The 12662-nt window shown below is 46.4% G+C and overlaps 1 protein-coding gene across 2 annotated transcripts in view; it reads right to left on the reverse strand.

Annotated features, from left to right (window-relative positions):
* The window catches only part of ATP9B (ATPase phospholipid transporting 9B (putative)), a 4837291-nt gene that overhangs the window by 2800771 nt on the left and 2023858 nt on the right, over positions 1-12662 (reverse strand). For both annotated transcript variants that reach the window (XM_044066988.1, XM_044066990.1), the window contains exon 10: positions 6565-6640. In XM_044066988.1, coding sequence (XP_043922923.1) covers positions 6565-6640 — 76 coding nt within the window. The remainder of the gene's footprint in view (positions 1-6564; positions 6641-12662) is intronic.

A 12662-nucleotide genomic window follows, 5' to 3' on the forward strand; every position in this document is an offset into this window, starting at 1 on the left:
CTACATCCCAGGATGCACCACTACTGCTTCCCCAGATCTTGTTTGTCCGCACACATGCACACACACATAGACTGTTGATATAACATTGCCAGGTGTTTCAAGATGCAACGGCTAAACTTGAACCGTCCGGTCTCTTCTGATCTCCAAGGCAGGGGGAAGGAGGGTGTGTTATTAGGAATGTAGGCGAGATGGATCCCAAACATCTAAAGTTATGGTAAGTACATAACTAAAAGATGTTATGTGATCCTATCTCGCCTACATTCTGTACTGATGGGACAGCGTCCCTAGCACCTGATTCCTGGGTGGCTCACTGGAAAACACTCCTGAGAACTGTGGAACCGAAGGAAGCTCGCCCCCGAGATGCCACATCCAATTTGTAATGAGAAATAAAGGTGTGAGGAGAAGACCAGGTAGCCGCAGCATAAATGTCACTAATGGCAAGCTTGGAATGAAAGGCTGTCGAAGTAGCCATCGCCCTTGTAGAATGAGCTTTCACAGTGGTTGTAAGCTCTCTATTAGAAAGAAAATAAGTATGACTGATACAGTCTCTGATCCATTTGGCAATAGTGACCTTCGTGACGGCTTTGCCCAAATTATTGTCCGAAAAGGACACAAACAACTGATCTGTTTTCCGTGTTTGGTGCATCCTATCTAAGTAGAAACGCAATTGCCTGTGAACATCCAATGAATGGAAGATATATTCCGCTCTGTCTGAGTAGTTGGGGAAGAAAACTGGGAGTTCCAATGACTGTTGGAGACAAAAACTAGAACAAACTTTGGGAAGAAAGGATGGATTGGGCCTGAGGGATACTCTATCTTTGTGAAAAACCAGGTACGGTGGTTTGACACATAGGGCTTGAAGTTCCGAAACTCTTCTGGCTGAAGTAATTGCCACCAAAAAGACAGTCTTCCAAGAAAGAAATTTCAAGTCACAAGTTGCTGCCGGTTCGAAGGGGGAAGAGGTCAAAGCACCTAATACGAAATTAAGATCCCACGGTGGAGCGGGATGAGAAATCGGAGGTCGTAGCAGCCCAGCACCTTTCATGAAGGCTTTACACAACTTATTGCTCATCAAAGGTGGGTCTATACTTTCATGAAAATTAGAAATAGCTGCTAATTGAACCTTAATGGTAGAGACTGAAGAACCTTGATTGAATAAGGAAGCTAAAAACTTCAAAACTTCAGACACCGGGGCAGTAATGGGATCTAATCCCCGGAGTTGGGCCCAAATGGCGAATCTCTTCCATTTACTATTATACATCTTCTTAGTCGAATTCTTGTGGGCCGAGGACAAGATATGTATGTCTTCCGAGTCCAAAACCTGGTTCCTGACTATAGTCGGAAGTGGAGGAGCCAAGCTGTTAACCTCAATGAGTGAAGGGACTGATGAAGCTGTCCCGACTGGTGGATCAAGAGATCTGGAACCTGGTCCAGGAACCATGGACCGTCCAGTGCGTATTTCCGAAGAAATGGTAGCCAGACTTGACGAGGCCAGTATGGGGCAATTAAAATCATCTTGCACTGCAAGTGGATCGCCTTCTGGATCACCCTGGGAAGAAGGGGAACCGGTGGAAAGGCGTACAGTAGGCCGGTGGGCCAAGCTTGGACTAGGGCGTCCTTGGGAAACCCCCCTGGAACTGGGGTGAGAGAGAAGAACCGTAGACATTTCATGTTGAGGGGAGTTGCAAAGAGGTCGCAACAAGGAGTTCCCCATCTTCTGAAGATCTGAGATGCCACTCTTTCGTTCAGAGACCACTCGTGCGGGGAGAGAATAGTTCTGCTCAGTCTGTCGGCTATCACATTGAATCTCCCCAGAATGTGTGTCGCTACCAAGAAATGGTTGGTTGCAATAGCCCAATCCCATACTTTCATGGCCTCTCTGCAAAGGGGGTAGGACCTGGTCCCTCCCTGCTTGTTCAGGTACCAGACTACTGACATGTTGTCGGATTGAACGGCAATCATGCCCTGAGGGAAGTAGCTGTGTAGCGCTTGTAGCGATAGAAGCACCGCCCTCATTTCCAGTATGTTGATGTGTAGGGAATTCTCGTCGGGGTGCCACTTGCCTTGGACTGACCTGCCCAGGTAATGTCCCCCCCACCCCGTCTGGGAGGCGTCCGTAGTCAAAGTGGCCACTGGAGGAGGAGGAACGAAGGGTAGCCCCTGATTCAGGATGGAGGAGAGAAGCCACCAACGGAGGTCCTGTTTGCACGTCTCCGTGATTATAATGAGGTGACTGAGAGGGAGATCCTGATACGACCACTGGACTGACAGGAGCCACTGGAGAATCCGCATGTGCAATCTTGCTAAGGGGACTAGGAGAACATGGAACCCAACAGTTGTAGGACCATCCTTGCTGGGGCTCGGCGTTCGAAGAGCAATGCTCGGACTTGAGATTGTAATGTTTCTATCCTCTCTGTAGGAAGATAGACCCGCATTTGCTTTGAGTCTATCTCTACCCCGATAAACCGTATGCGCTGAGATGGCAGCAACACAGACTTTGCCCAATTGAAGGTGATTCCTAGAGAGTTGCCTAGAGAAATAGTGGCTGCTAGGTTTTGCAAGAGTAGATGCCTGGAGGTGGCAGTTAGGAGCCAGTCGTCTACGTATGGAAACACCTGGAATCCTAGACTTCTCAGGTGAGCAGTCACCACCGCCAAACATTTGGTGAACACCCTGGGGGCTGTGGTGAGACCAAAGGGCAGTGCACGGAACTGGAAATGACTGTCTCCCAGGCTGAAGCGCAAGTGTCTCCTGGACGCCTGATCTATCAGGATGTGATAATAGGCGTCCTTGAGATCTGTGGAGCACATCTAAACACCTTTCTCCAGCAGCGGGAGAATGGATTGTAAGGTGACCATCCGGAACTTGGGACTTCTTGACAGAACGGTTGAGCTTGCTGAGATCCAAGATGGGCCTCATGTCCCCGGTCTTTTTTGGCACCAAAAAGATTCCTGAGTAAGTCCCTAATCCAGTCTGGTCTTCGGGGACCGGTTGGATGACTCCTTTTTGAAGCAGCTTTGAAATTTCGATGGCTGCGAGATCCCATTGACTGGGTGGTGGGTCCGGGATTTTCCGGGGTAGTGGGGGGGGGCTGAGAAAAAGGGATGTTGTAACCTCCGGCAATGATCCGGAGCACCCATCGGTCCTGAGTGATATTCTCCCAGGCCTTTAGGTCCCTCGAAAAATGACCCCCGACTGGCTCCGGAGCGGAGCAGTCGGGCAATCCTTCAGCGATGCTGGAAGGTTGAGGAGCCACGAAAGGACTCGCGGTCTCCAGTGTTGCGGGGGCCTCTGCCGCCTCTGAGACGGCATCTTCCTGAAAAATTCCCCCCCTCTGCCTCTAGAAGGGGGATCATCCTGCTGTGAGGGGTAAGTCTTCTGAGATTTGCGGAACCACATTTTCCCCCCTCTTCTAGCCTTGGGATAAGGCCGGAAGGGAGTGGAAAACCGTGCCACTACGGCAGTCAAAGTCTTACCTTCTTGTTCACAGCGGGTCAAGGTGTCCTTTACCTTGGGTCCAAACAAGGAGGACCCATCAAAGGGAGCGTCGGCAAAGGAAGACTTGAAGGCCTCCGCGAAATGACACAGGCGGAGCCAGGCTTGTCTCCGTAGAGCAACACCTGTACCCGCCACTCTACTCGCTCCTTCGGCCGCATATGAAATGAGCCTCATGGACGAGTTCGATATTGATGACAGGGTAGCCAACTGAGAGCTAACCGTCTGGGCCAACTGCTCAGGTAGGTTATCAGAGAGGGTATCTGAAAGCTCCTTGACCAGATCCCTCTGAAGGCTGGTGAAGTGCATTAGGTAATTCAGAGACCTTAAAGTAAAGGCTGCTGAAGTAAGGGTGCACTTCCCGTACCGATCCATACTCCTAGACTCCTTATTAGGAGGATGGACGGACGTCGAAGCCTCTGCCACATCTTGCTGGGTAGCAGATGCCACCACCAGGGCATCTACGGCCACACCTTTAGATAAGAATTCCTTTTCAGGGGGGGCTGACAGAAATTTATTCGGGCGAGCTGGCACCGGTTCCACAGAATCCGGGTGCTCCCACGCCCTTCAAGAGATCAAATCCAGAAGCTCATCGAAGGGTGGAGACACCCAGGAGGCAGAAGGCTGAGCCCCGAAGGCCTTGAGGAAGACCGACTCCTCAGCGGAAGGGGGTTTGGACTGCCAGTCGCCTCGTAGCTTGAGGATTTCTAAGATGTCCACAAAGGAGACATCATCCGAGGACGACTTGGGGGACCCCTCCGCATCATCGTGGTCGGTGTCTGAGGTGAGAGACTCATCAGGCGAGTCGACGTGCTTCCTCTTACACTATCTCTTCCTGGGAGGTTCCTCCAAAGAAGCCTCGGAAGGACCGCCAGGAAGGGAGGAATCCCCAATGGGGGTGACCTCAGGCCCCAGGGCTCCGCTGTCTTGAGACAGGGGGACAACAAAGGAACAAGTCTCCATGCCAAGGGAAGGTGCCGGAGAGATGGTGGAGGTAGCCAAGGAAGATTTGGCTAAAGCACTCCTCATGGCCCTGAAGGCCGGACCCCCCCCCCCGAGTCCTGGGAAGGTCCAACCCCCGAGGCCACAACAGTAGAAGGCACTCCTGCAGCCGACGCACCGAGAGGGAGGCTCGGAACCGAAAGCATCGGACCCGAAGCGTCACCCCCGGGGCCGACTGAGGAGGTCCTTCAACCGAACTCCGACCTGTAGGTCGGGGTTGGAGTAAGGGTCGGAGCCGACCCGAAAACCTCCACCGGCTCCACCAGCATCAACTCCAACGGTGCCGAGGCTGTTGGAGGAGGAACCAAGACAATGGGGTGGACCATCAGCTCCGGAGCCGACTGGGCTGGAGCCGAGACTAACTTTTGGAAGACTGGAGACTGAAATAGCCTTTGAAGCACTCTGTCAATATCCGAATCGGACATCCTCGAGGACTGAGAAGAGATGGATCGGGCCCGAGTTGACTTCTCCGCCGGTTCCGAAAGACTAGGGGACCGGCTCTGAATAGTCTCAAGCAGTATCGGCGCCGAGGGAGATTCCACCAGCACCGAAATTTCCCTCAGAGCCGGCGGGGACTTCGGCGCCGAGGTAGGAGAGTCGAGAGAGCGACCTTTCTCGGCTCCGAAACCAATGGAGCCGAAGAAGGTGACCCACCTCTCGATGCTCGAGTGCTCGGCTCCGAAGGCAGAGGAGTCGAGGCTGGAGGCATCGAGGCAGACCATTCCGATCTCGGCTCCGAAGTCCGTGGAGCCGACGGAGAAGCCTGCCTAGATTTCTTAGCTGTCGGCTCCGACAGACTGGTCGGAGCCGAAGACTTCTTCTTCCTGGAAGGAGAGGGGGAAGAAGATAAAGCCTCCTCAAAAGAAGGGGTGATGAGCCCCTTCAAAATCAATTTGTTTTTCCTCTCTTGGAGGACACGAGAAGAAAAAGCGTGACACACACTACACGACTCTTGAAGGTGTTTAGGACCTAAACAATAAACACACAGAGAATGATCATCCGTGATTGACATCTTGTACCCACACTTGGTACATTTTTTAAATCCAGAAGGCCTATGCTCCTTCGACATCTCTACAGACACAGTCAAAAAACAGAACAAGAAAAACTATTACAAAGGGACAAATCCCTCTAATTTAAACAGGATAGGCCCACAGATGGACACTACAACACAGCTCTAGCAGAGCGCGAGGGCAAGGCCCCTCTAACTAAAACGGGACCTTGACGCTAGAAAAAAATAAAGTAAAGTAAATCACAATGTATGACACACTAGAAGTCAAGCGCGAGGAAACCTTCACTAAATAAAGCGGGAACCTAGCGCTAACAAATCTACACAAATTCTCACAAAAAAACACTTATACACGACAAGTAGCTGTTAAAACAGCTTTTGGGTGAAAAATTAGAAATTTTCTGACAGAAAATTAGTCAGTAAATAGTACTTAGCCCAGCCAAGTCGAGACCACGTCTATTGCTATGAAGTGGCAAACAAGATCTGGGGAAGCAGTAGTGGTGCATCCTGGGATGTAGAATAGCTCAGCCAATTAGAGACTTCGCTCTATAGTATAGCGTGCCGAGTCGGAGCCGAGGATCGGCTCCGAACCCATCAGTACAGAATGTAGGCGAGATAGGATCACATAACATCCTGTTATTCTATCAACTTTCTAAGTTTATAACAGCAATATTTAAAAACTGTCCCTGCTTTGGGGCATTTGACTCCCCATTATTTATGGCTTTGTCCAGATTTTTTATGTTAAGAGATTGAGAGGTTTGTGTGGGATTAAAACTGCCAGTGGATTTACAACAGGAAAATGGTTGGGTACAATGTTCTGCACAGCAACAATGGGTTCTAAATTACTGCCTACATAATGTTTCTCTGACATATACTTCCAATGCATTTCAAATGTTTGCACACGGTAGGCAAGATTCAATTTCAAGAATGTTAATAATTTTGTAAAAACTCTACAACACTGTGCTACTTAAAAAGCACAGCACATAACAGATGTGGAAGTTACAGGAATGTACATTCACTTTATAAATAAAAAAAAAAATGCTAAGATAAGAAATACTTACCTGAAGCAACAACAGTGCTTGCCCAAAGTGTGTTCTCTATGCTTAGGCTTTCACGAATAGAAGGATCACTATCTTCCTGTAAAAATAAATAAAAAAAAAAAAGAAAATACAGCACAAACAATTTACCAATTTCCATCTAAAACCACCACAGGTTACAGAAAGCAACTCTTTTAAATATTATCAATATATTTAATTTCAATGGAAATTAATCAAATGGTACATTTCTATATTATTGTTTATTTATTTATTTACGTTTGGTGACCGGGGGGGGGGGGTCCACTGGGCTCAAGAGCCCATTTTCAGTGGAGGCCCAGGGAGAAAAGCTCCAACATTACATAGTAAAACATTAGATATTGGATAAAGTTACAAATCATGATACAGATACATAGGATAAGCAAAATACAATTGATATGGAGGGTGTAGAAAAAATAGAGACATAAACAGGTAAATTGGTAAGGTTTCACATTACATAGTAGACATTGAGTTTGTGGATTAACTATTCAAAATTCAGACATGAACTGGTACATTGGTAAAGCTACACTTTACATAGTAAGCATTAAGCATTCAGATAAAGTACCCATCAGGATGCAGATACATAAGATAAGCAAGTTATAGTAGCAATTGAGGGTGCAGGCACTTTTGAGAACAGAGACATGAACTGGTGCAAATACTTTGTAGAATACAGACATGAACTGGTACATTAGTAATTTAGCAAATAGGTCATATGTTGCAAGGAAAAAATTCCAGAGTTTGTATAGAAAGTGTGTCTTGTTTGGGTGCCAGAACAGGTACAAATGAAGGGAGAGGAGAACAGGGAAAGAAAACTAGATACAATATGTATGAAATGTACAAGACATAATGCTGAAGAGAGATTCATTTCTAGAGGTGTTAAGAAGTCATTTCTAGAGGAGTTAAGTAGTAGGCAAATGGGAATTAGGGAAAATATGATTTAAAGTGAGGAGAGAAGAAGGCTAGGTGGGTAAAGTGCAACTGCACTTCCACTTAGAGAATAAGTATGAATGGAGATGTGATTTGAAGTTGCTAGTGTTTTCAATAGTTCGTAGAGAAGTAGGGAGAGAGTTACATTTTTTCGCTAGGGAGAAGGACAGGAGGTGCCGTCCAGCAGGGCATGTTGGTTTTTAGACAGTGAGAAGGTTTAGGTGGGAAGATCTAAGTGGCCTGTTAGGAGTGTAAGGTTGCAGGAAGTTGGAAAGAGCAGGGCACATGGTAGGGTTAAAGAATAGCTTATGGACAGTATTAAGTTGGAGGTAGTCCAGATGGTTGGGAAGTTCTAGCCATTTAAGAATGTGGAGGGCAGAGCAATGGTAGGAGGTGTGTTTGGCTTTTATGGCAAACTTGGAGATTTTATTGTAACAACTTTCCATTTTGGAAGAGATTGAGGCAGATAGGTTAGTTAGTATGGGTGCACCATATATTACAGTGGGGAGAAGGTAGGTGGTGGCAAGGGTTTGTCTAGTAGAAGGAGTGAGATGGTGGATGTTTCTATATAGTAGGCCAAGTTTTTGATGTTTTTTTTTATGTTTAGTTGAATATGTGTGTCGAATTGTAGGTGTTCATCTATGGTGACTCCAAGTAGTTTAGCATATGGAAGGATTTCTATAGTAGAATTGTTGTGGCTTCTGATTTGGAAAGAATTATCATCAAGTGGGCAGAATTTTGAAGGAGTGAAGAGTAGTATTTTAGATTTGTTAGCATTTAGAGATAAATGGTTTTGCAACATCCAGTCCTCAGTGGCAGAGAAGGTGGTTTGTGTGTAAGATTGAAGTTCTGGGAGGTTGGTGGCTCTACAGATTAAAGTGGAGTCATCAGCATATTGTACTATTTTAGTATTTGGGATGGCTGAGTGGAAATCATTGACAAAGATGTTAAAGAGCACAGGGCCAAGAATGGATCATTGGGAAACTCCAGTAGGGGTGGGAAGGAAGTCAGAGGTGCCTTTCTTCCATTTTACAGCTTGAGCTCTATCAGACAGATAACGTGAAAACCAGGACAGGGAGTTGTGAGAAAGGTTAAGATTAGCCAGATGGCTGAGGAGATGGGTATGGGAGATAGTGTCAAAAGCTTTGGAGAGGTCTAGTAGAACTGTAGAAAGCATGGTTGACTATCTCTAAGAATGAGAGAAGAGCAGTAACAGTACTATGGCCAGGGCGGAAGCCATGTTGGGTTTGAGAGATTAGATGGTTTGTGGTTAGGAAGGGCATTAGTTGGGTGTGAATGCATTTTTCCAGTATTTTTGATACTGGGGAGAGGATGGCGAAAGTTAGAGGTATTATTATTTTTACTGCCTTTGTGAAGAGGATGTATAAAGGCAGAACGCCAGAGCTTGGGGACATAAGATTCTTATATGGATCTGTTGATTAAGATGCTAATGGGGAGGACGATGCCATCTGCAGCAATTTTTAAGAACTTAGAGGGAATGTTATCTAGGGCAATGGAGCATGGTTTCAGCTTGCTGAGGAGTTTTTTTATGTAGGAAGTTGGAACTGGATTAAGTTCAAAGGTGGGGGGGGGTTGGGTTTAGAGGCTGGGGTAGAATGACTAGCTTGTAAGGGTGGGGTGTTTGAGAAGGATTTAGTTAGTTCAGCAATAAAGTTAATAAAGAAGGAGTTGAAGAGAGAGACAATTTCTGCATCGGCCTTAGTAGTACCAGGGCAAGGGTTGTTTTGGAGTGCCTGGGTGAAGGAGTGAGTTGATGGAGTTCCAGAATTGTTTGGGGTTTGTGGAGTGGTTGGTCTGGAGTTTCATATAGAATGATTTTTTATCCTTGATTATGTGTCTTTTGGTGAGGTTGCGGGGTTGATTATATTTAAGGAGGGTTTCAGGAAGTTTATTGTGCTGGGAAAGTTTCCAGCATTTATCTCGCTGTTGCATAAGTTTTTTGGTTTCCTTGGTTAGCCATGGTGCAGGGTTGGGTTTGACTCTAATAGATCGTGGAGGTGCTTGGGTATTAAGTACATTTAGGAAGGTGGAATTGAAGTGATCAACAGCGTCATCTAGAGGGAGTGTTTTTAGAGTGTTCCAGTTAGTTTGTTTGAGGGTGTTAGAGAAGGTGGTAGGGTTGAAGTTAGTAAGGTTATGAGTATGAATATAATGGTGCTGGTGAAAGGAGGAATGGGTTGCTCGAAGGATAAAGGCAGGCAGGTGGTCACTAATAGAATCAGGAAGGATGCCGAGTCTAAAATGTTAGGGTGGGTAGTTAGTATCCAGTCCAGAGTGGATCCTGGAGGATTGGTTTTGTTGGGTCTGGTGATAGAGTTAGTAAATTGTGTGAAGTTGAAGAGATTGACAGACATGGTGGGATTTTGGTTGTTAATATTATTCCAGTCTAGGTTGACGTCACCTAGAATGTAGGTCTCTAGGTGGATATTAGTTGAGGCCCATTGGAGGATATCTTCTAAAAGTAGTAGTGTTGTTACCTGGGGGAATACAGAGGGATATGATACAGATACTTAATTTGTAGTACGCCTATGACAAGTTCTGCATTGTTAAACTGAGGAGTGGGATTTGGGTAAGGAATAATGGGGAGTGTATTAGAGAATACTAAGGCTACTCCTCCACCTTTTCTATTCATGCGGTCATATCTAATGGTTTGGTATCCAGGGGGTAGAATTTCTGAGTCAGTGATGTATGGTTTTAAATGAGAATCATGAACCATGAACCATGAATCAAGAACCATGAATTTAACCACTATTACTATTGCTTAAATCGATTTACCAGCAAAACTGAAGTATTGTGACCAAACACAAACTTCAGACCATCTGGTGAATCTGGGAATCTTGAGGCAATGTTACAACTGCCTTATGTACACAGACCACCCTCTCCTCCTCCCAACAAGCTCAAATATATGTGAGAGATGCAGCTATATAGCCAAACTGGAGGCTGAGCTCTCTCAACCCAATAATGGCGCAGTCAGTCAGGAGGAGAAGGTAACCACACACACCACAAATCCAGTCTCACATAGACCTATCGCAACAGAAAACCAAACACATAAACACACAAAAACATACTCAGAGGCTCTAAATAAAAATCTGCCCAAGCAGCAGAGACCTCCAAAGCAGACATCCAAGCAACTACTACCTCACAACAATACCCACGTATCACATAGTTCACAAAGTCAGCGTGACACACAGTCACAGCCCATAAGGCTAAACAACACACCTAATACACTTGTAATAGGTGACTCTATTGTCAGACACACTGATGTCCCACTCACCAGGCTGAACAAGGAGAAGGTCACTGTAAGCTGCCTGTTGGGTGCCAAGATCCGCCACATAACACAAGCACTCAGGTTACTCCAAAGCAAGTACAAATATGACTCTGTCATTGTCCATGTTGGTGTGAATGACCTGAGACGTACCTCCCTGGACTACATGAAAAGAGACATAGAGGAGCTCTCTGATCATGTAGCCCAGGCCGGTATGACCCTGACCTTGAGTAGCATCTTACCCTCACCAAGAATGATACCACAGTATAAGACAAAATGATCAATTTTAACAATAGGCTAAAGTATTGGTGTCATTCAAAGGGGATCCAGTGTCTGTCAGCCTGGGATGACATGCTCGACAAGCCACGTTGCTTCGCTAGGGATGGCTTGCATCTGTCACCCCTGGGCTTTCGAATACTGGCTAAGGCTCTTGCCACCCCCATAGTGCCTTTTTTAGGCAAGGCTCAAAAGACAAACCCACCTCCATAGACAACACAAAGAAAAAGAAACTAAGGGTAATGCTGCTCATCGCCTGAAGTCTAAACCTCAAGATGCACGCACTCGAGGCTCTCCTCAGTATGGAGAATATCGATATCTGTGCAGTAACAGAAACCTGGTTCAAGGCTCCCGAGAGCACCCCAGTACTACCAGGTTATACCTCATACCATGCTTTTCGGCCCCAAAACTCGGACCGAACCACAAAAGGAGGGGGAGTATCCATATTCATCAAAGATACCCACACCTCCAGGTTAGTGGCACTGCACGAAGCATCGGAGACCATCCATGTGCAACTAACTGTGGGCAAAACTGCCTTTCAGTTTGTAGCCTGCTACAGACCACCCTCCCAAACTCAGGAACCCCACTCGGCTTTCCTGAGAACACTGGAGAATATGAAGGTCTCTCCAAACACCATTATATTGGGTGACTTCAACTACCCAAACATAGACTGGGAGCACTACTCAAGCCCCAACACCCTCGCCCAACGGTTCCTAGAATTTATAAACTCAAATGTTATGGAACAAATGGTCACCACTCCCACAAGAGGGGAAAACATATTGGACCTGATCATCACCAACATGGGGACTCTATGTACCATACCATAGGTATACCCCTCATTGGTAAGATATGACCATAAAGTAATCTCACTGGACATCCATATCCCATCCCCACCCCCAGCCAAGGAAACCACAGTGAAGAACTTCTCAAAAGCAAACTTCACACTTCTCAAAACCGAGGTGGAATCCTTCAAAGCCCCCGGACAAGTGGAAAATACGGCCCAAACCGCAGAATCCTTTACAAACGCTTTCTATGGACACCTACAGGAATGCATGGATCATGCTATCCCAAATAAAACCAAGACTCATTCCTCCAAAGGCAGGAGACCTGTCTGGTGATCCCCAGCCATAAATAAGCTATACAACAGAAGGAAGAAGCTACTCTACATGATAGAGCAAAATCCCAAAAAGGGAAGGCATCTCTGATCAGTACTAGCAAGAAACTACGATCCCTCATAAAATCATCTAAGGCCAGCTTCAAAAGAAAAATTGCACAAGATGCTAAAGATAATCACAAGGCCTTCTTTAGTTATATCAGGAACCTGGGTGGCAACTCCCAGATATGCTCTGAGTTAGTTCAAAATGACAAAAAATACACTGAACCCACAGACACTGCCAACATCCTGGCAGACAGGTTCAGTGCAAACTTCTCCCCCCCTTCCCCCTCAAAAGAGCAAATGTCTATCCCAACAGAGTGTAGCCTCCCTGACATCACAGATGCACAGGTGAGAGCTGCCCTCACCAAAGCAAAAAACACATCATCAATGGGACCGGACGGTGTCCCGGGCTGCGTCTTACATGAACTCCAAGAAGAAATA

The sequence above is a fragment of the Protopterus annectens genome, chromosome 3.part1, assembly GCF_019279795.1.
Source record: "Protopterus annectens isolate FY-2018-M chromosome 3.part1, PAN1.0, whole genome shotgun sequence".
Lineage (NCBI taxonomy): Eukaryota > Metazoa > Chordata > Ceratodontiformes > Protopteridae > Protopterus > Protopterus annectens.